Raw genomic sequence first — 24,373 nt, forward strand, 5'->3', positions numbered from 1 at the left:
CCTCTAGACCTGTGGACATGTGTCACATTTTCTGTGCGAATTTTACAGGAACATCTGCGGATTTAATTTGAACATGGAAAAATGTAGTAAGACTCTGACAATAACTTATATCTGTATATCATCAATAATTCCCAAACTCCGGTATATTTGCAACATCTCCGGGCAGCTATTTCTGGCATCCAAGACCAAGTCCTATCTAAATGAATGGGGAAATCCTTAAATCTCAAAAACTGCCTGCTGAACTCACAATTAAAAGATATATTTCAAATTGGCAATAAAATCTTAAATTAACTGCCCCATGAATGTTGTTCCTTATGCTTAAATAGCGTTTAAAAAAAGCTTATTTTTCAGGCTAGACATGCCAATGCGCATGTGCAGTCATAAACGCGAGTCTCAGGTTTCTGTGGGAGCCAGAGCTTCTAACTGCAGTGACACAATGATTTACCAATCAGTGATTGGCTCTTTTAATTAGCATATTTCGCCATATTGCATATCGCTGTTTCTCCCATTCATAAATGATAGAAGTGAGCCATCTTTGTAAATCTATAGTCTTTGTAATCACCTAAAGTAACAATCAAAGAGAAACGGAAATACTAATGCAGAATGGCACGATAAATTAGATTTAGTAAACATGAAAATGACACATTATACCCACTTCTGGTGTTTCTGTGCATTTCATTAGTGCTTGTTATTCCAAACTGAGATGAAACTTTCATCTCATCGACTGACTACTTTTCAGGATCCAGCTAATTTCCAGCAGATAAAAACTGCTTGCCGTTTTGCCTCATTGAATATGAATTGGGATGTTTCTTTGTTTTTTATTTATTTCTTTATTTTTACTTTAAATGTTAGTTTTATATATATATATATTTATGCGCGTCTGTGTATATGTATGTGTATGTGTTATTTGTAACCAACTTCGTTTTGAGTAGCCATCAGAAATATTATTATGTTTTTGTGTCATCTTTTTTGACATATTGAAGAAGGTTTGAACTTTGAAGAGGTGCCCTTGAGCAAGGTCTCGTCACTTTCACTTTGTCACTTTCACACTTACTCAAAATAGGCCTTCAAAAACATTAATATAATGTTTATCTGATTCTTAAGGGCATTACTTAGTGTTTATCACTTGCATTTCTTAATTCTCTGTCTTGCTCTTTTCTTTCTCTTAACTCTTTCAATCTCTGGTCAAACTGCAAAAAAGTATTATTCTCTTCTGGAATGTCACATTGAACTATATTTAGCATCTTTTTCCATCCCCCCTTTTCCTTTTCTTTCCTTTTCTTTTTTATTTTAGAAGAGACAAAAATAGTGATGGTCATGTCTTCAGACTCACCTGGGAATTCATGCACAACTCTGTGTGTGTGTGTCTTTCCTAAATGACTTTAACTAATTCTATTTAGCCTGGTACAGCAAATTGTTCTCTGATTCTAAGTATGTAACTCATTTCTTTGGACGTAGTTGTGGATCCCAGTAGACATCCACTATCACACAGGAGATTCTCTGCTTGTTTAACTTGACAAGTTCAGGCTTGAACATGCATTAACCTTAGTTTGAACCAATCATATCTGCGCTCCTTTGACAGCTTTTTAGCTTTTCAAGAGTGAAAAGTGGCCATCTTCTGATGTTACACGTCTTCTCATTGCATGTTTTATTAAGCTAAATGTCTTAAACTGGCATTGTTTAACATTTTATGTAGTTAAAACTGTGACTTAGTTGAAAAAAAAGTTGATTTGTTGTTTTGGAGGAGAGATACAGGAATGGTTCAGAACAATGGTCTTGTCGAGTAGCTGTCCAAAAACTGACTACTTAATCTTAATGTTTGTAATATTGAATATTATATAGTGGAATGAACTTAGTGGAAACTTCTCAGAGCGAGTTGGAATGGTATAACAATGTGCTTTATCATCCAAACATTAGCTGATTGACTGTTAGCTTGCTTTCTGTATTTATCCAAAAAGTTTGAGATTCAAGTTTTCAGGTCTTTTTATTTTAATATACTTTTATTCTTCAAGGATACATGAAATTTATCAAAAGTGACAGTAAGACAACTTAATGAGGATTCCTTAAAACTGACTAGTCAACTAATCATTCGGACAACCTACAACTAATTTATTTTGGTATTTTAATGCATCCCAGGACGGATGGTTCCAAACATTGTGAACGCTCTCTGAACTCCCACCCAGCTTAGCGTGCTTCATTGGGAGAGATTGACAAATCATATCAAAGCAGTTGCAAATTGGCCAATACATAGGCTACGGCTTCAGGTGTGTATTGAAAAAGAGGAAAGCATTTGGTCTTTTTCATGACCATTAGATATTGAAAAAGCCTGAGTCAGTTTTACTACTGACAGTAAAAGCTTAATTCCACTACAGGTGGTATTTCATGTGTGTATGATTGCTCACATGCCTTTAGTATCTGTGTGAATGAGAGGATTTTCAATGCTGTGTATGCCAAACTGAACAGTTGCCAAGTGCCAAATGTGAGTAAAATTGACATAGGTAAGTAAATAAAACTTGCTAATGAGCTACTAGACAGCTGTAAAAGGGGTCATATGATGTTGCTAAAAAGAACATTATTTTGTGTATTTGGTGTAATGCAATGTGTTCATGTGGTTTAAGGTTAAAAAAAACACATTAACATGAAACATGAAAAGCATTGATTTTTACAAAGCTCATCGGTCTGAAAAGCAAGGTGTGCTATGATTGTTCAGCTATCCAGTGTGTTGTGATTGGCTGAATACCTCAAGCAAAAATGTTACGCCCCTTACCATACTCTGATGCCTTGTCCCGGCACAACAAGACAAAAACAATAAAAACCATTACAAACGAGTCATTTGTGGGGACTTAATTACTGATTATAATGACTAATATACGGTTTTTTTTTCACGTGTTGCGTTATGCACTGCGTAAACATCGAACCATGTCTGCATTTGTGATCGCAGAAGTGACAAACAAGCGCTACTCTACACTGCTCCAAACTCGTGTTTGAATCTCCAATGGGAAAATTCTTTAAATATGAAAACGTACTTACAGACTGCGAGTCAAAAGTGCCAAACTGTCTTTGCAAAGTTGGAATTGCCCCACTTTAAAGAAACAGCCTTTATGCACAGCCTTTCTAGGTTCAGGAATCAGAAATAGTCAATTGCTCCTCCTTTCTTTGCATGAACATTTGGGCGGTCTTATGCAAATCTTCTCACATCATAACGTAGACATGTGGAGAGTGTTTAAACAAGGCATTTTAGGAGGGTGTGGATGAGGTGTAAGGAATATATCTTTGGGTTTGAGACTTTAGTCTTTGCAACTTTAGGGATCTTATCGATGCACAAATAGCTTGTAACTCTCCAAAGAGAAAGGAAAACTTGAAACTGCATCATATGACCCCTTTAACTTGGAGGGAAATTGTGTAACATGGTCAACATCCAAGTAATATTGTAATAACTTTCATCTTAACACTTGCAGATGTGTAGATCTCAAATCAAAGGCAAAGATATGTGGGAAATCGTTCGTAATGAGCCATGGAATTAAAATGTAAGGAAAACGTTGTATTTTGTTATCTTGTTTTTGTTATGTGTTGTGTTTCATAGAGATTGATACTGGCTCACCGCGAATATTTTGCTGTGAGTGACCTTGACCTGTACTTTTTCACAATTATCTAAGGGGGAAAAACTGCAAAATAATTTTTCCGTCAATAAACAAGAAGTATATTAAAAATTAGGGCCGAATAGAAGAAACCTCTTTGAACAGTGTGGCAGAAAGTTAATTTTAAGACTGTGTATGTTTAATAAACTGACTGTATAAAATGGTCCACTATATAAAATAACATTTCCTTTCTACTGAACTCACACTACTTTTATTTGTATCCCTCTCTCTCTCTCACTCTGTTTCTCTCTCAGACCTAAATCCCAGTGATATTTAAGGGTCTTAACCTGTGTCTTTCATCCCTCCATTGTGGAGCGTGTGTGAGATCTAGTGTTAGCCCCCGTCGCTATGCGCTCTGCTAGCTAATGTAGACAGGCACGCTCTGAGCGTGTGCAAAAGCTCATGACCCTCTCCACAAAGACAGACTGCAAATGAGCCTCTCTTTCTCTCTTATATCTAGAGTTTTGTCTCTCCGCTAGTGTCAGCATTCCCTCCTTCCCTTGCTCTCTTTTCTCACTCTGTCACAGTCTCTCTTTCGTTCACTCCCTCACTCTGTCTCTTTATCTAAGTAATTACCACTCCCCTCCAACATCTCTGCCGCTGCCATATTCTTGTTCCTTTCTTTCTTTCTCACTCTCTCTCTCTCTCTCTCTCTCTCTCTCTTGCACGGTGTTTCTCTCTTTTTAGCAGCAAGCAAGGAAATCAATATAGACATGACCCTCTCAGGAGCCACATCATCACCTTTGGGCGTGGTAGTTGTCATGACGACAAACGCACTGTAAGGACCCTTAATAGAAAATCAAAGGCACTTTGATTATTTTCAATATTCTAATTATTTACTGGAGTACTAATATAGACTAATAAGAAAATATACTTTTTTTACTCATGCTAGGGTATGTTTACAGTCTGCGTGACGTGAATTTAGTCATTAGGTCATGTTTGTGTGTGTGTGTGTGTGTACAACACAGTTTTTATATTCATACTAACTTACACTACTTACAGTAGTTTGTCCACAAGGAGGCAACACTGAATCCAACTGTTGTTTCAAAGTTATAAATGAAGTAGAGGATACAGAACAAGAACAAACTACTGAAGACGGCAAAAAAACAATAGACACCTGCATCGATGAGTGCTTGCTTTGGGGGATTAAAAGACACTTAACTTTAAACCAGTATGAATACATTGTTTTCACGCATACATTTGGGGGGGGGGGGGTGGGGGGGGGTGCAAACACTGGACAAGGATTAGTTTGTTCTAATGGAGTATACTTTGAAAGGTTGAAACCCAAGTATATATTGGGCCTAACATCAAAAGCAAGTGTATTAGCAATCCAGACATTGCAAAGTTTTTTTTTTTTTTTATGTGTGTTTACAGTAGTTCTAGTTTTAAACCAACAGGTTTATATGGCAACATTCATTTAAGAAAAACACAACAAATGGTTCTTTGTTCATTTCTCATTATGAAGTCACGAAGCACATTGTGTCAGGCTGCTGTTCTTTTCCTCTCCCATTATTTCATGACAGGATGGGAGATGCTCACTTAGCAGCTCTCTCTCAGTCTCGTTCTCTGGAGGTAATTAGTGAATCAGCCAGTAATTAGTTTGCTTCATGTCTGGTAATTCCCTCTCGTTGCCCACAATGACACTCCCAGCCGTCAACAGTCAACACTGTCACGCTGTAGGAAAAAAAAAAGACATCTCGTCTCTTCCTCTCTGCCATTCCTTGTCGAACGAGTATGTGTCAAAGTCTCGCCCACGAACGGCTCTTTTGAGGTGGTGGTGTGTGTGTGTGTGTTCTTAAACACGTTAACCCATCCTCTCAATTTCCCCTCTGCGCTCTGTAAGTGTGCTGAATTGTTTACCTCCCTTTTTCTCTCCCTCCCTTTTTCCTCTCCACCGCTCTGTCTCCCTCTCTTTAGCATCGGAAGTCCCCCGAGGCCGTGCATTCTTCAGTCCTTCCCCCACCCATCTCTCACTGAAGACGTGTGTAGTGCCCTCCGCATTAATATACAACAAGATGCATACGTATACATGTCCGCATAGATGCTCCGCTCTCAGATACTTAAACGATTGCACCCTGTCTCGAGAGGATGAGGCCTTTTTCTTAAAGATTTCATTGCGTGTGTACGTGTGTGTGTGTTATCTGATGAGGTCTGTCTCCGGGGTGGCTGTGGTGTTGTTAGAGAGTGACTTGCTGATAAAAGGCCTGCAAGAGATGGAGGAAAAGAGAGGGGGAGGAGGTTTCTTTGACTGGACACATAAATCAAGGCCCCTTGTAATTGCTGCTCAGGAGAAAAAGTGCCTGGGAGAGGGTGGTTGTGAAACCCAACACTAAAGCCACGCTAGCGCATGCTCACACACATCACAAGGCCATCATATTTCAAATGTGATTTGAAACAATATGTCTCCTCTCTGAAAACCTAGTGCCTATAGACAGCTACCTTTGCAGCTTCTGAAATGTCACTAGTGAGTTGATTCCAATGGGGTTGCATGTTGCTAAGCTAACAGCCTGACAAACAGATAGCATAAAAATGCAAAGGACATGCATATGTGGTGTGAAATAATCAGTTTTTTATTATTGTTACATATAGTTATTTTATCTTGCTTTGAGTGAACATTTTGGGATTGCCTTTTGTGCTGTCGTTCAGGGCTACCTTAGATTTGTCTTTAAACAAGGTATCTTCAAAAGTAATTTGCATTTACTCACCCTCATGTCATTCCAAACCTGTATGCCTTTCTTCTGTTGAAAACGAGAATATATTTTGAACAATTTTGGTAACCAAATAATTTTGAAATGACCACAGAAAAAGAAAACAAAGAAAATGTCTTGTATGTTCCACAGAATAAAGTACACGATATGGGTTTAGAACGACATGAGGCTGAGTAAATGATTACAGAATTTCATTGCTTGCATTCCTATGATACCTTAAAATACTCTGTAGGTATGCAGCTTACTAGGATTTGGAACAAAGCCCACATGTACTATTGACACACTCTGCTTCCTTCATTCCACACGCACACACACAATTTATCAGAGCCTGAGCTTGCCTCCCTGTGTGGGAATGTTGGACTATAAAGAAAGGAGATCTGAGGCTGTGATTGGTCGTTTTATCTCCCCTCTTGAGAGAAGAGCCATGATTGGTTCACTCATCCCTGGAAAGTGAGACCGTAAAAGATGACAATTAATCTGTCACAGACACACTTAAAAACCCTTCCCCAATCAAACAGCGTTTCTACAGCTTAAAACATTTTCCTCCGCTCTTTCTCTCTCTCTCTCTCATTCTTTCACTCGGATAATAAAGTTCATCATAATTTCTGCGTCTGTTGAGCCTTGAATAATTGGTCATGATCGCTTTCAACAAGGCACAGCTGTGAGAAACAAAGAAGAGATAAGAGGAGAAAGAATGAGAGAAGATTTTGAAACTGACACCCGCAAGCACCTGTTGAGACATTCAACTCTGAATTCTGTTGTGTTTTAAGGGTAAATCTGAATTTGTATGACACATGCAGGTCGCACATACGCATACAAATCTGCATACTTCTCCTGCGCTTTCTTTGCTAGTGTTGGAGAACACCTGTGAAATTGTGAAGAGATGTTGCATTATTGTTCATATATAAATGACCCAAAATATTTAATAATGATGTAGTAAATGCATACAACTTTATACATGTCTGGAATTCGGAATTGTATGTTGTGTGGGCTTCTTCATGGCATCCATTAAAAAAAATCAGAAAAGAATAGCTTATTGCTCCAAAAACAGCATTTCAACCTCCATAAAGAAAAAAAGGAGAGTGGTGGACAGGAAGAGTGAGCTTAACAGCGAGGAAGCAAGAGGGAGTCCGCTGTTCTTCTGTTGTCTTTCCTTTCTCATCCTTACAGCAGATTACATCATTTTCTCGTCTTACCTCTACCTGCAGATCCTCACAGAGCAAGTCCGTCTGTGTTTAATTGAGCCGTGTGTGCTCAGGGTTTATTTCTGAAACTTTGAGGCGAAGCCGATGAACAATGCACAATTTCACGCCACACACTTGTCCAAACAAAGGAAAACAAGTAGCCTCATTCAGACACTATCTGTTGCATTTTAACGCCAGTCTTTCTCAAAGAGTGATCATTTAATTTCATTTCACGCTATTTTAAGTAACTGATCTGATTTTGTAGATGTGGTCACCCACTTTGGCTGCTGAAATGAACATAAACAGAAATCTGTGATGTTAATGTCATTATTTGATGTTTCAGTCTGTTTACTGGAATTGTTTATTAGGGATTCATATGGACAAAGCGGCGTGCAGAGCTGCGGATGGATTTCCATCCATAATTCTCAATGAACTGGCGTTGAACCTATGCACTGTGAGTGTGTGTGCGTGTAATTGAGCTGTAGACAGAAATATGGCTTTACGGCCACCACTAATGGCTTCTGTGCAGAGGAATAGAGAGAGCGAGAAAGGGAATAAAGACACTGGGAGAGATAATGCAACATGGGGAGGGAAGGGAGGGCAATAGGTTGGGGGTAGAGAGGCGGAGAGTTTGTGGAGTAGGGGATGGAAGAGTGGAAATGAGGGGGTGGGCTGCAGCACAGCCAGTCCTACCTCATAACAGGTGTGTTAAGGGGATTTTAACACAAAAGAATGGCTACTTGGGCATTTCTTTGTTCTTTTTCACTGCACCAGTAGATATATGGATAATATGAAATATGATTTTGTTTGTGGTCAATTTGTGTTGTGGATTTCCTGATTTTGGCTGGTGATCCTGTGCCTGCCAGGCTCTCATTTGTTTATGCTCTCAGTAGATTTGACGTTATTGATATTCAAGCAAATAATCTGATAAAGGAGGCAGCAACACCTGGTGGTTTCTATAGACAGTGGCCACTCCACACTTTGTTGTAGTGTATTTTTATTTCATCAGTCTGTTTAAGCGATCATTCTAATAAGTAGTGCTGCTTGAGAGTAACAGTCACTAACCAATGCAAGTATATAAGAGCAGTAGTTATAGGAAGTGTGAATATAAATATGCCACCGCCCTGCTCTCTCACCCTGATTTCAGGCACTGAACATAAAAAAAAAATCTGTCAACCAGTTGAGAGCAGTTGAAACTTCCTCTCTAGAGTCTTAAGCCATATTGAGCCTGAACTTGCAAATGATCAGCCAAACCTAAATTTATGCATAATCTTTGGTATTGCCAAAATTCTTTAACATTTGTCATAGCTTGAGTTTATGTGCTCGTCTGTCAGTATTCAGCTCAGATTTGTTGAATTGGCCGGTCTCTATTACCACCACCCACACTCACAAATGCCCTCATGAGGGCCGTGTGTTGGCGCGTGGTGTATTATTAGAGGGAATGTTGTGAGCAAGCCCCTTAGATTAGAGTCTGATCTGGGCCAAGGCTCACTACTGGTAATCAATGTGTGTTTGTGTGTGTATGCATGAGATCAATGAAAGCAATCACTCTGAATCTCTGTATTGTACTTTGTATTGCTTTGTGCAAACTGCAGTGAGCTGTTTTCCTTAGCGCATCCACCAACACCTTTAACAACTGCAGATGAGCTGAACTTTTAGAATTTGCCATCATCGGATAGTCTTGCCTGTTTGTTAAACCTATGGACAGAATTTAGTTTTATCCTTTTTACTACAACTTGATTACATGTCTACAGAGGGAAAGAGAGAAGGGGAAGTCGTGGCCTAATGGTTAGAGAGTTGGACTCCCAATCGAAAGGTTGTGAGTTCGAGTCCTTAGCCGGTAGGAATTGTGGGTGGGGGGAGTGCATGTACAGTTCTCTCTCCACCTTCAGTACCATGACTTAGGTGCCCTAAGGGTTAAATGCAGTGCACAAATTCTGAGTATGGGTCACCATACTTGGCTGAATGTCACGTCACTTTCACTTTCTTCACTAATCCGTGTTTATGTATTCTCAATTACGATTCTAACTCCTTTATAATTGCATTAAAGAAGAGAATGTTTGCTGGATTTACAGTGGCAAATAAGACAATAATACAAAACTGGTTTACTCCTCACGTGTGCAAAAACATTTTGGATTCATATACTCCTTTAAATAGTGACTTGTGATGTACAGCAGCATGAATGAAAAAGGCAAAACCTAGTAGCATTGATGCATGACAATGTTTTCCTTCCAAAATTTTGGATTATATAACGGAATGAACATTCCAAGTTTTTTTTCTTCTTTCAGATTATACAAATATTGATATGTCTGTTGCTCCCCCTTCCTGTTTGTTCGAATGGATGTTGTTTTGTTGAATCAAAAACAATCAAAAAAGTTGATCATAAAAATTTTGTAAAAATATAACTTTAAGGGTTACTCCACACCAAAATGAAAATTTTGTCATTAATCACTTTACCTCCATGTCAAGCCATAAATGCTTCGTTTGTCTTCGAAACACAATTTAAAGATATTTTATATGAAAACTGGGAGTCTTGTGACTGTCCCATTGACGGCCAAGTAAATTACACTGTTAAGGTCCAGAAAAGTATGAAAGACAAATAGTCCATCTGCCATCAGTGGTTCAATCTTAACGTTGTGAATGTTTTCTTTCACGTACAAAAAGTATTCACAAGACTCCCAGTTTTCATCTAAAATCTCAAATTGTGTTTAGAAGATGAACAAAGCTTTTACAGGTTTGGAACGACATGGGGGTAAGTGATTAATGACAAAATATGCATTTTGGGATGGAGTATCCCTTCAAAAGGTTAGTAAGTAATTGATATTGAACCATTTGACATCTTTGCAGAGTGAAAGTTCTGTGGTGGTTTCAAAACATTGCCGTTTGATTGGGCTGTCCACCATGTCTGCTTCTGGCTAGACCAATATAGTGAGATTGGGGGCGGGACTACTTGTTTGCTTAAACTTTGGCAGTAGGAATATCCTGGAAACCTGTCTGGAAACAAACTACCCCACCCCTGGTGTGCCCAACATATTTATAAACAATCTTATTATACAAAACACTCTTACTGTATTTGCACTGATCCTCCAATACAGTCATACAGAACGTTTTGTTTCAAAGAAAGATGACAAAGCACGAACAGTAGACTCAAGAGTGGTTCACACATGTGTGAACGAAAGAGAAAAGATGGATATGGAATCAGTAATTGAGAGAGGAAAAGAGGATGAAAGAGGGAGACTTAATTTACGCTGCTCTCGCTCAGCCTCTCTCTCTCTCTCTCTCTCTCAGCTGCTGCCCGCTGTCGTCCATCATGGCTCCTATGAGTACCATCTGCTCAACATTACAGCCACTGTTGCCTGGCTACCTGCTCTCTCTCTCTATCTCTCGTCTTTTTTTCCTGTTTTTTTTTTCTCTTTCCCTCTCTTTAATGTTTTTCTGTCATTTGAGTCCTTTTCTCTCACCTCTCATCTCTTTCTCTCTCCATGCTCGGCTGAGGAGTCTTTGGCTCACACGCATTATCCGGCAGGAAGAAGGAGACACATCTTTTACACCACTCATGATTAAGCCATCTGCAGAGAGAGCTGAAGGGAAAGGGGGGGATGAGGAGATCGTAATGAAAAAGAGTATGAAAGGCAGTGAGGGTGAAAGAGAAGAAAAAGAGAGGAGGTAAAGGGAAATGTGGAGGAAGGAGGGAAAGATGGAGAACGGAATAGAGACATGGGCACAGAGGTGGAAGAAATAGAGATAGACGACTCAAAAAGGGAGTGAGAGAAAGAGAATGAAGGAGTTAGGGAGGGGGAAAGATCAACACTGCCCCCCTCTGGCCTGTCCGCGTTCACCACAGATATGTACGTGCTGATCATTGCAGGTTTGGGCAGCATGACTGGTTAACAGAAGAGATCCAGCTGTCTACACACAGATTTGTGCTCATTGACCGGTCCGGTCTAGATTTATCTGAACAGTCTCCTGTGGTGTGTGCATGTCTGTGCTTCATTATTTATTCTGTTATAAGCCTCGTGGAGAGCTGGTTTAACATGATCGCTCCTAGTGAATGTGCTCGAGGACACTGAATGTGGCAAAAGGCCTGAAAACATAGTCACTTGGTGTCTCAGTTTAGTTTTTCTTGGAAGTCCATAACACATGGTCAGGGTGTCATGGCTCTTTGTTTTGGATTTCAGTTTATAATGTCTAAGACAGGCCACAATCTGTTTCCAGAGTAGTAAAAGTAATGTTATATTACCTGAACCACTATTCAGAATGGTATAAAGAGCTCCTATTATCTTTGGTGTTCCTTAAAATTTGTTTTGAGTTTTTATTTTTGTTCATTATGAAACAATTTTTAATGAAAGTGTGCCAAGTTATTCTCGGACAAAATATTTATGTGAGTCTCAGTATGGAAAGGACATGTTCATTTACATTATTGATGTTAACATTGTTTTTACTGAAGTATTAAATTGAAATGTATTAACACGCGAAGTCTTTTATGCTCACAAAGGCTGCATTTATTTGATCAGAAATCAAAACTGTAATACTGTGAAATATTAAATATAAAAAAAAAATTATATTACGTATTTTAGTGTAATTTTTGACTGTGAATATTAAAGCCATTACTCCAGTCTTCAGTGTCACATGACCCCTCAGAAATCATGTTTCTTATCAGTATTTCTGTGGAAACCATGGTTCATTTTTCAGGACTTTCAAAAGAACAGCAGTTACAGTATTTAAAATAGAAATCTTTTGTGACATTACTCTAACATTCTTGTAACATTTACTATAACTTTTGATCTGTTTGATTCATCCTTTAAAAGGTTAAATAAATAAAAATCATACTGACAATTCAACCTGAAAAAAATCAGTTAAGCAATTCGAACAGGATTATTTGTCTTAGCTGGCAATAATTTAACGGCTGAATAGATGAAATGAATCATCTGTTACACAGAGCATTCTCTAATCTGCTCTCTTTTCTTGTGCTTTTAGGAAGGTGTGGTTGGTCTGCCGCGACAGACTGGTGGAGTCCAGCCACCTCATGGAGGACCGGGGGGCGTGACCTCAGCAGGGCCTAACGGGGCAGGGCCCGGTGGTTATATGCCCAATCCACAGCAGCAACAGCAGGCAGCCATGATGAAGCAGATGATGGCTATGGAGCAGGAAAAGAGGGTCCAGCTTCATATGATGGAGCAGCAGAAAGTACAGCTTATGAGAGAACAGAGACAACAGCAACAGCAGCACATGCTGGCAGAACAGGTGATATGCTGGGCTTTTGTTTATACTCGTATGAAATGGTCACCTTTGTGAGTGTGCAAGCAGCTGCTGATCCTTTGTGGCTTCTGAGTTCAGCTTTCTTTTCAGTTTTTTGTGATTATTGGATATTCATGCATTTTTCTGCTTTGCTTTGTTTCTTTTTCCAGTTACAACAGCAGCAGCATCTCCCCAGACAGATGAGTCAGGCACAGAGGAATCCATACCCGCTCCAGCAGTTTCAAGGCAAGACACATACAAATACACAAAAAATATCCATGCCCAAACACTAACCACTTTGCCACTATATATAATGGCCGCATTATTTTGTGGCCAAATGGCTTATGGTGTTAATATAAGCAATGTAAGGACCTCATGTAAATACTAAATCTCAGCTCCTCCTTTAAAACTATGGGAAAAGTGCTTTTCTCTATTTCAAAATGAAAAGAAATCATTTTCTCATTGACACTTTAAAATACTGCCTGGCCACTGATGCCCAATGAAGCAGTATAACACACATACATTCACCCAAACTAAAGTCTGCTGAAGTTACAGTTTAATAAAATATTTCTTATCAGCAGTAAAATCTGACAACAATATCAGAAATGTAGCTTCATAAATCAAATTATGCTGAAAAGCAGTATTGTTCAGTCATGTGTGTTAGGGCTTTAAGACAGGAAATGTAAAGCTTAAATTTTATTGAGCTTTATAGCTCATTTTTTGTCTGATGCTTGTCAACATAATTTTAACATGTAATACATATGTGTGTGTTTATTGAAGCTCTAAGGTTTCGAACATGGAATTATTAATTTGATGCACAGACATCTGGAGATTTCAGTGTGGCAGTGTATGTCATCATATACAATTGACAGTGATTTGCTAAGCTTTTTAGAGTGTGTACTTATGCCATTTGACTTAATTGAAACAAGCCTTTGATGTACTGGAAAACTAATGAGAACATCAGATGTCAGTTAATATTATTTAATTGTAAATTATTTTAGGCACGTCCCAGGAGATGGCAGCAAGGAACCAGGCACTGCAGAACATGCGCAACGCTCGACTTCTACAGCAGCAGCAGCAACAGAACCCTGGGATACTGCAGATGACACCCGTCCAAAATTCGGGCGGCATGCCTTCACAGGGTGACATGAGCATGGCATATGGAGGCCAGCCAGGTACACAGACCGGGATCTACCAAGGTATGAAACCAAATATGGGCCAGATGCTCCAGCAGCAACAGCAGCACCATCCCAACCAGTCCGGCATGGTGATGGCACAGAGACAAGGGGGCGCTGGCGGGCAAGGGATGGTCGGCGGAGGCGCTGGAGGCGGGTATGGGCAGGGAATGCTAATGAACCCTTCCCTCCCGCAGCAGCAAATAAAATCAGCCAGTGTTGCCCCTGGTGGGCAGCCGATGGCCAATGTTCAGAGACTGCAAAGCATGATGGGAGGTGGAGGCCAGACGTGGCCGCAGCAGCAGCAGCAAAACATGCAGGCCATGGGCGGAAGGACTTCAAACGACATTGTGGCCTTTAACAGTAACCCTGCATACGCCATGCAAAGTGGCCAGGCTCCTAGAATGGCCAAGCAACATTTTACACAAGCGATGGGCGGACAGACTATGGTGGACCCGCGTTCGATAAACCCAGCTGCAATGGGTGGGCCGATGATGCCACACATGGCAGGGCAACCAAGGACCAACCAGCCGCGGGGTATGGTGATGCCAGGCATGAACCAGGGTGTGCCGAACATGGCTGCTTTCGGACAGGGCCCTGCTCAGGGCATGCCGGGAACATCGGGAGGGGGTGGGCCGTACCTGCCAGGGGGTCAGCCTCAGGGCTACCAAAGGACGTCCAGTCAGGACCTGGCATACGGTTACGGCAGCCAATCAGGGGCTGGGCCCGGGGTTTCGTTCGGCTTGTCAGATGGGACAGACTTGGATTCAACGGAAGGTTGGATGGACGAGTTTTTTCCCAGCCAATAGCCTACGGGATTTTTTAACAGGACAGTTTTATGAAAAGAATGTGATTCGTTTTATTCTTCTTCTTTTTTTTTTTTTTATACATGGTCGACAAATCTAAGAAATATATTACATGTTGTGTATTACATGTGTGTGCTGTCACGATATTTAAACCAATTCCTCTCTGTTTGGGTTGCTTCTCATGTAAGGATCCGGTGTTCTGTGTGGTGTTTTTTTTTTTTTTTTTTTGAAGAAATAACCATTTTGGGTTTGATCCATTTCTGACTTTTTTTTTTTTTTACTCTTAAATCCTTTCTGCTGGATTAAGGGTAAGAGGCACTGAAAACCTGCAAAATGACATTGGCAAAGATTTGATGGATGTTTTTATGTTTTGTTTTTTGTTCACCCTTATTCTGACATTCTGTTCACGTAAGAAAGAGTGTGTGAAAATTTGAGGTGGGCCTTTGTCTACATTGGATCCCTTTTCCCAAAACCAAACAGTTCACCCACACCTCTTTCTTCTCTTACATATCTTCTCTCTCTCCCTTTTTCGCTGCTCTTGACACGTGTTCATCCTCTGCATTTGCTCTGCTTTGTGCTGGTGTGTGTTTGCACTATGAGCATCACAACAAAACACATCCGACTCTGTGTGCTCTCAGTGCATGCAAGATGGATGCTCTACTGTCGCCAGGCGACCGGTGTCAGTAGAAGAGTGAAGCCATGTGTGTATTTGTTAATATTGCTTGAAGAGATTTGGCAGCTACAAACTTCTCCCTCCCCTTCCTAAAACTGTGAGAAAGATGTTTTCTTTAGTCACAGTGGCAGCTAGAAGGAAACTATGACATGAACTCATCAAGTATAATTTATGATGCGATTTTGACTGCACACAGACATTTAATCTGAGGCAAATTCAGCATTTTAATTCATACATCTAGAATTTTAAATCAATATTTAAATGCTTCCCAACATTCAGTTTTTTTTTTTTTTTATCTGAACATTATTGCTTGTGATCACTGGTTGAAGATATTTTAATAAAAAAATATTAATAAATACACCGTACATACTGTATTTCCGCTCATGGGTCATACCACTTTTCGTCTTTTATTTTACTCTTCAAATGACAATATTTATTAGTTTCTGTAATGTTTAATTTCAATCATTGCACCACTCCCAGCTCTTGAACACATGCACGGACACTCTTTTACCTGCTACACAATGGCTGACAGAGGAAAGACAAGCACATCAAGACTCCATCAAGCCAACTGAACTGCAGACAACTTTCAACTCTTTCAAATCTGACAAAATTTAAACAAAAACAAAAATCGACTTAATTTGTTAATAAAGGCCTTTTCTCTTTATTGGTAATATAAATCAATTTATTGCCCATTTCTAGCTACTTGAGTTCATTGTTGTGCAGTTTTCTGTTGTTAACCATGAGATGCCACACAAATAAAACATCTATCTTTTCTGCTCTGTTGTGTGTTGCTGCGGTATTATGGTATTATAGTCATGGTGTTTCTGTAATCAAAGTCTAGCTTTATTGTTTCTGCTCTCTGAAGAATGAACATGAATGTAACATTGCGACTGACTTGCCTTTTTTTCTTTTGAGAATTTTTTGTCTTAATGGGAGATTGAACGCCGTCACATCTGTAATGTTTAGCAGTGTTATATTGTTGCTCTGTCAAGAGGATTGCAGATGGACAAGGTAAAGTCTATGTCCTTCTGCTGTCTCACCAAATAACTCACTCAACAACCTGGGACCAAGATTAACATGTTTTTGATTTCTTCTTAAGTCATCAAGCTTATCTTTTTCTTCTTTTTGTTTCTTACTGGTGCTGACATATGTGTGATGGAAAAAGATATATATAATATATATATATATATATATATATATATATATATATATATATATATATATGTATGTATATGTATATATATGTATATGTATGTATATGTATATGTATATATATGTATCTGTATGTATATGTATGTATATGTATGTATATGTATGTATATGTATGTATATGTATATATATGTATATGTATATATATGTATATGTATATATATGTATCTGTATGTATATGTATCTGTATATATATATGTGTATATATATATATATATGTATATATATATGTGTATATGTATATGTATATATGTATATGTATATGTGTATATATATATGTGTATATATATATATATATGTATATGTATATATATATATATGTATGTATGTATGTATGTATGTATGTATGTATGTATGTATGTATGTATGTATATATATATATATATATATATATATATATATATATATCTCAGATACAGTTATTTGTAAATATGTTTTTACAATTTTAAATACATCAGAGGATACGTCTCTACACACTGTAAAGATATTGCTGTTTAAAATAGAGAAGTATTTTTATTTAATCTTTTTTCCACTTTTAAACTCATCTGACCTATACCATTGCACTTCAGACAATGTCTTACTACTAATTTGTAATGTAAACCTCTAATTTTTATTTGAAGGTTTTTTTTTTCTAGTTAAAAAAAATTTACTCTAAAGCAGTGCTTTTTTTCTTTGTCATGTACAGAGTTATGTAAATGGTAATGCCAGAGAGTTACAAAGATTTGTTTTTCAGAAAAAAATACATTAAAGAGATTGATTGTGCTTTAGAAATAAATGAAATGATTGATAATTAAAAAATGTTCTCATTAAAATTTGTCTCTGGAATTTATTTGATATTAGGAAAGAGTATTGCACAAGTTTAATCTGTTTATTAAGATATATAGAAAACAGAAGATAGAACAACTAGTTGATTGGTTGAACTGTGTATGGGCCATAATCAAGGTAGGTACATCCAAACAAATGTGTCATGGTTCTCCAGTTGGCACTAGCAGTAGCTCCTCAATCTTCAGACATTTTGATTTTCACGGATGCTTCAGCATAGGACACATAATTCAAAAGTTCAGTTGGGACCAAGATAGAAAGCACAAAGTCAAAAGTGAGTTCCTGCAGAAAAGGTTGATTTGTTCTTCAGGTAGGAGATAATTAAAGCGCCTTAAAGGGGAGGAGGGGGGGGGGAGTGAAATGCTCATTTTCACTCAATATCCTGTTAATCTTGAGTACCTATAGAGTAGTACTGCATCCTTCATAACTCCAAAAAGTCTTTATTTTTATTATATTTATAAGAGAAAGATAGTCTGTACCGATTTTTCCCGGAAAAACACGAGCGCCTAGAGGCGTGACGTGTGGGCGGAGCTAAAGAATCACGAGCGCCAGTAGGCTTTTGCGTTGAGAGCATGTGGAAGCTGTGACACAGATCCAGAGGCTGAAATTTAACAAGAGCAGCATCAGCAAAGGCGTCTCTATGTGGTATGTACTGAAAATGTATATATTTGCTTAACTGTTTTGGAAAATGACTAAGTTCCACTTTATGTCGTCTTTTTTTTTTTTTTTTTTTAAGCTGTACATGTGGAAAGTGCAGTTTGATGACAACATCGCATGTTGTTTACTTGATGTGCTTACGCGCCGATAGCTAAGTTAACAACACAGAGATATTTGAAGCAGTTTTACTCACCGCATGCGGTTCCAACACACGATCGTGACCCTTTTTCGTTGGGACTGCATTATCCTTAAGAAATAAACGATGTGCAATCCGAAATGCAGGGAACAAACAAAAATACTTGCACAACTCTGTTGATGCTCTGTAAAAATAAACTCCATCCACTAGTCCCTTAATGCTGTTTCTCTTTTGGTAATCTGTGCAGGGTTGTCTTGCCCTGGCAACCAAAAACACACTTCTTTTGTGACTTTTCGCGACGCTCTCGCTCTGTTCAGGCTGTGCTCAGCCTCTCATTGCTCTGCTATACGGGAGTGCGCGCTCTTCCGGCAGAAGTGCCTTAGGACCCATATAAGGAAATTCCGCTCCATCTAACGTTACACAGAGCCAAAAAAAACTTGTGACAAACCGGAAGAGTTTTTTTTTTTGGAACAAAAATGCTCCTTCAAATGTACAACTTAATTTTTGAAACTTTGTCCATGTTTAGCATGGGAATCCAACTCTTTAACAGTGTAAAAAAACTCAGTATGCATGAAATAGCATTTCACCCCCCCTTTAAGATGATTCTTTCTTTCCGCACTGCAGGTCACTTTCCTGCTGATAAACTCCATCTCAACAAGTAGTCAACTGAATGTTTTATTATCAAGATCACAGTCAGAAATATAGCTGTACAGGGATCAGACCCATGTTTCTGGTGGACAGACCATAGACATCACAAACACTACATCATCTCAGGCCACTGCAGTCATTACAGATTTAATCACTGCTGACCTGGTAAGTTCTAACAATGAAATCACAATGTTATGTTATATTTTATCAATAATATTAACAGTACTTTTATCATCACTGTTAAATATAGACATGCATTTTATAATGTAAATGTATTTTGCTTTATATCACCAGTCATATCCTAATTTAGTTTGTGCTTTTCTGTTCTTGGAGGTAACTCTGTTAATCTAATGTGATAAAACCTGTTTCTTGAAGGTGACTGTTCTTCAGGCAATGACAAAAATCCACCTAAAACAGAAAACTTTTATTTTGTGCTGGATCCAACTCTGTCCAATGTGACCGTGTATATCACAGGAGACTCTCCAGTCTTTACTCTCTACAGCCCTACTGGTAAACCAACACATTTATGAACAGAATGCTCAGCTTCTGTACTGTACTGTACATATTTAATCAGTTTCATGGCGTTTCAAATGATACTCAACCCAAAATGAAAACTATCCCATTTAGTCAACCTCATGCTGTCCCACACTGTATGTACAGTACAGACCAAAAGTTTGGACACACCTTCTCATTCAAAGAGTTTTCTTTATTTTTATGACTATGAAAATTGTAGAGTCACACTGAAGGCATCAAGGGCTATTTGACCAAGAAGGAGAGTGATGGGGTGCTGCGCCAGATGACCTGGCCTCCACAGCCACCGGACCTGAACCCAATCGAGATGGTTTAGGGGTGAGCTGGACCGCAGACAGAAGGCAAAAGGGCCAACAAGTGCTAAGCATCTTTTGGGGAACTCCTTCAAGACTGTTGCAAGACCATTTCAGGTGACTACCTCTTGAAGCTCATCAAGAGAATGCCAAGAGTGTGCAAAGCAGTGATCAAAGCAAAAGGTGGCTACTTTGAAGAACCTAGAATATGACATATTTTCAGTTGTTTCACACTTTTTTGTTATGTATAAAATTCCATATATAATTCCATGTGTTCATTCATAGTTTTGATGCCTTCAGTGTGAATCTACAATTTTCATAGTCATGAAAATAAAGAAAACTGGACCAACACCAGCAGATGACATGGCACCCCAAACCATCACTGACTGTGGAAACTCTACACTGAACCTCAAGCAATGTGGATTGTGTGCCTCTCCTTTATTCTTCCAGACTTTGGGACCCTTCAGCGAGACGCTTCAGACACTGTCTGTTGTTCAAGAGTGGCTTGACACAAGGAATGCGACCGCTGAAACCCATGTCTTGCACATGTCTGTGTGTAGTGGTTCTTGAAGCACTGACTCTAGCTGTAATTCACTTTTTGTGAATCTCCCCCACATTTATGAATTGGTTTTGTTTCACAATCCTCTCCAGGGTGCGGTTATCCCTACTGCTGGTACACTTTTTTCTGCTATATCTTTTCCTTCCCTTCGCCTCTCTATTAATGTGCTTGGACACAGAGCTCTGTGAACAGCCAGCCTCTTTTGCAATGACCTTTTGTGTCTTGCCCTCCTTGTGCAAGGTGTCAATGGTTATCTTTTGGACAACTGTCAAGTCAGCGGTCTTCCCCATGATTGTGTAGCCTCGGGACTAGACTGAGAGACCATTTAAAGGCCTTTTCAGGTGTCTTGAGTTAATGAGCTGATTAGAGTGTGGCACCAGGTGTCTTCAATATTAACCCTTTTCACAATATTCTAATATTCTAAAATACTGCATTTGGGATTTTCTTTAGTTGTCAGTTATAATCATCAAAATTAAAAGAAATAAAAATCTGAAATATATCAGTCTGTTTGTAGAGAGGATTATCATCACTTAAAGTTTGGTCAGTTCATTAAACAACTGTGCCAGTTGTTTTGGCTGAAACAGCATGGAAACAGCATGGAATTCCATTCATTGTATTCAGATAAAATTTATATTGATTGGAAGATTGGAAGATCAATATAAAAAAAAAACTTTTTTTGTTGTTGTTGTTCATAGAAATTCTCTGGAAAACTTATGTTCTTTAAAATAAAATGCAAAGAAACCACAGATTTCATGACTGGTGGATGTCACTTTTATTTAGAGTTTTAAGTATTTCAAAGTATTCTAAGTATTTAGATTGAGTTGCTTAACCGGAGTAATTTAATGAAATACATTACTGATTACTTTTTAAAGCTAGTATTTTGTCATCTGTAGTGAAATACCTTTTAAAAGAAACCATACCAGCCCTGTTTAAGGGTAAGGTTGTGATTAGGGTTTGGGTTTATAACTACAGGATTGTTGTTCCAGGATCAACAAAACATGCTGACCCAGGAACATGCCTGCATCAGAATGTGCTGGTCAGTCCTAAGAAATCAAATCAAATTAAACCTTAATTGTCAGATAAGATAAAAAAAAAGAGTAGCAACCATCTGGATATAGAAAGGTTCTGCGAGGTCTTTACAAATTACAGAGACCATGAAACAGATTTAAATAAGTAAATCCACATTGTTCTTAAGCAGGGCATCTTCCTCCACCATCCCTTATTCATAATGCCTAAGAGTTAGGGCATAAATGGCATAAATGTAAAGTGATACCAGCAGTTTGTAAAAGATAATCAAAAATAGTGAGAACATAGGAATATTAAGTTAAAAATAGTGGGAAAATGTTCACTTAATTCATGATTCCAGTCTCCCTCATCAATACAGAAAGGAAACGAATAACCTTACTAAAGCAACACACATGGAGAAGGACACAGAATATGATCCATTGGGGCTAACAGTTGTAGATCCATTGGGGCTAACAGTTGTAGAAGGGCTCTTTATAGAGGTGAAACATGTACCCACGTTTCCTACCCTGTCCACAGCTACAAGCTCTACTTCCTGAGAACAACAGGAAGCATTGTAGAAAGCCACAGTCACATTTGTGCCATCCGCACTCATCACATTGCTTAAGCTGAGAGAGCCATTGCCACGACTGAGGGACACTCCGGCTATGCCTGTACAATTAACGTCTGTTATGTTGGTAGAGAGTTCCCATGATGCTCTGCTGCATTCCACAGGACAGTCAGCTTTGATGCTCACTACCTGGCAGACAGGGCTAGAGAAATCCGTGACCTTCCAAAAAAAGAAAAATATTATGAGGTTAATCAGAGTCAGTGAAGGGATAAAATGCTAATACTGTTTGCGTGTAAAAACACAGATGCATAGTGTTGCAGAAAGTTACTGTATATATTTTCCTCAGAGGATGGTACATTTTACATTTTTCAGAACAGTTACCTTAGTCATGACAGTGAACCGCAGTGCCATGTAATTTGAGTCACCAGACTCTGTATCTTCTGCCTCAATAGTGAGTGTGACATCCGTCCCTGACTCTGTGTTGGAGGGTGCAGTCAGTGTTACAGTTCCCTGAGCATTTCCCTCTGTCCCTGCATCCAGAGAACTGGGGAAAGACACGCTGAAGCTGCGGTCTGTCCGAGCTCGGATAGTGTAGCTGATGCCTGTAGCATTAGTGACCAATGTAAAGTTGAGAACAAAGGGAGTTACAGGTTCTATAGTGCTGTTTGGTTGGGCCTGAAAGGAAAGATGTTTAATATGATTAGAGATATTGTCATTTTATTTTGCATGTCTTGTATATATTATTTTTAGAGGTTTTGCAAAAAAGTTGAATATAAAAGTTGTGTCAGTGATGCCAGAATTTTAATTTTTGGGTGAAGTGTCCCTTCAAGCTCACCGTGATAGTTAATCTAGATCCTTGTTGCTGGGTGGGTGACTGTCTCAGGAACTGACTAGGCAAAGATCGAGTAGAGTCATTCAACAGCCCCTTCAGCTGCTCCACAAACGCCCACTCTGGGATTCTGTCAATGTTGACCAGGAAGTCTGTCGCACCGACAGCTTTGATAGTCCCAGTAACAGATCCTGAAGCTTCAACTAGAAGTACGTTAGTCACTGCCATTGAATTTCCTCCGGTCACAGAGACATAAAAAGCAGCATTTCGACCTGATCAATAAGAGAAGCATTTCGTTTGTTTCATTTACATTGATGATGACAACAACAACAAAAATAATAATATGTATATATTTAGAAAATTGTGCGGTGTAATCTGTATTGTGAATACAATTTTTTACAGTTTTACTAAATATTTTACAGTTTTACTAAATTGTTGATCGAATAAAAAGCATTGGTGAGCATGTCAATTTTATACCCAAAAAATATTTTACAATTCTTTACCGATCCCAAACTTTTGAACAGTAGTGATAAGTAATAATCAAATGAAGATGATATCATACCAGTGAAAGGACGATTGGCTTTCGGTGTGAAGTCACCCCCTTCTAACCGCTGCACAAAGTTAAAGAGGAAGTTCACAGAACTCTGACCTGTAATCACAGTTAAAGGTGCCATCAGTCATGTCTGGCAAAAAAATCAAGTCATACTCCACATTCCATACCAGATGGGGGCAGTATGCCTCAATAAAGTGAATTGGTCTACTCTAGAGTAACAAACGAGAAACGACATAGTCTCTATGCTCCGCCCCTACCTTCACAACAACCCTTAAGGCCATAGCTGAAGACTAAGAGGACATTTTGCCTCCAGAGGAACGATGGGTGATGTCAAGTGATTTTGAAACATGACATCTTCAAGCTACTCCCCTTCACCAGTGAATATGTTCATATTCGTTTTGTTCATACTACATTTTGAGTTGTATAAACACATTATTTGAATTAAATTAATTTGACAGACAGCATTCTGTCAACATCATTGGTAAACATCAGACAGCTGATCAAAGCTAGCGCCAACCAATGTAACCAGAGCTGCCAACTCTCAAGCATTCACCGTGAGACACGCAATTGACCCTTTTCACACGCTTTCACGCCACACATCAATTTTCTCACGCACAGAAAAACCATGAAGCAAAGAGGACACGGAGACCAACAGACTAGACAGAGCAGGTTAGTTATGATATAAAAAAATGGGTAAGTTATAGCTAGCTAATTATCAAACGCAGCTACGGTTAGCCATCGCTAACATTAGCACGTTTCTCGAACAGCCTTCGATACATTTCTATGTTATAACTTCCCAAAAAAATACACAAACATATAAAACAAACTTCTAGCGAAATACTAACAGCATCTAACTTACCAATCCAAAAGAAATTTTGCAAGTTTGGAGTCGAGCCTCATTTCTTTCAGGTCCATCAGTTGTCTCCAGCGATGAAAAGCAGTGGCAATGTTTACTCTGGTTCGGCTCCTTTTCTTATAGGATTTGATTTGTAATTCTGAGCGTGGTTGGTTCCCTGTAGCGGGTGGCGCTCTCTTCCCTGAACTGAAATGAAGTAGTGGGCTGTACTTTCCACACGATTGACATCAGGTTCAGGCACGCCCACAAGCCGTGCCAGTTATTCGTGTATTGCAGGTTGGCTG

At 38.9% G+C, this 24,373-nt stretch overlaps 1 protein-coding gene and 1 pseudogene across 1 annotated transcript in view; one reads left to right on the forward strand and one right to left on the reverse strand.

The window, feature by feature from the left end:
* Window positions 1-16,330, forward strand: part of maml3 (mastermind-like transcriptional coactivator 3) — a 98,538-nt gene extending 82,208 nt beyond the window's left edge. The window contains exons 3-5 of the mRNA XM_026249480.1: window positions 12,508-12,774; window positions 12,939-13,014; window positions 13,770-16,330. Of these exons, the coding sequence (XP_026105265.1) occupies window positions 12,508-12,774; window positions 12,939-13,014; window positions 13,770-14,752 (1,326 nt within the window). The 3' untranslated portion in view covers window positions 14,753-16,330. The remainder of the gene's footprint in view (window positions 1-12,507; window positions 12,775-12,938; window positions 13,015-13,769) is intronic.
* A 5,287-nt stretch (window positions 16,331-21,617) lies between these two features.
* LOC113076884 (von Willebrand factor A domain-containing protein 7-like) overlaps window positions 21,618-24,373 on the reverse strand; it is a 41,280-nt pseudogene continuing 38,524 nt past the window's right edge.

This window comes from Carassius auratus, chromosome 1 (assembly GCF_003368295.1).
Source record: "Carassius auratus strain Wakin chromosome 1, ASM336829v1, whole genome shotgun sequence".
NCBI lineage: Eukaryota > Metazoa > Chordata > Actinopteri > Cypriniformes > Cyprinidae > Carassius > Carassius auratus.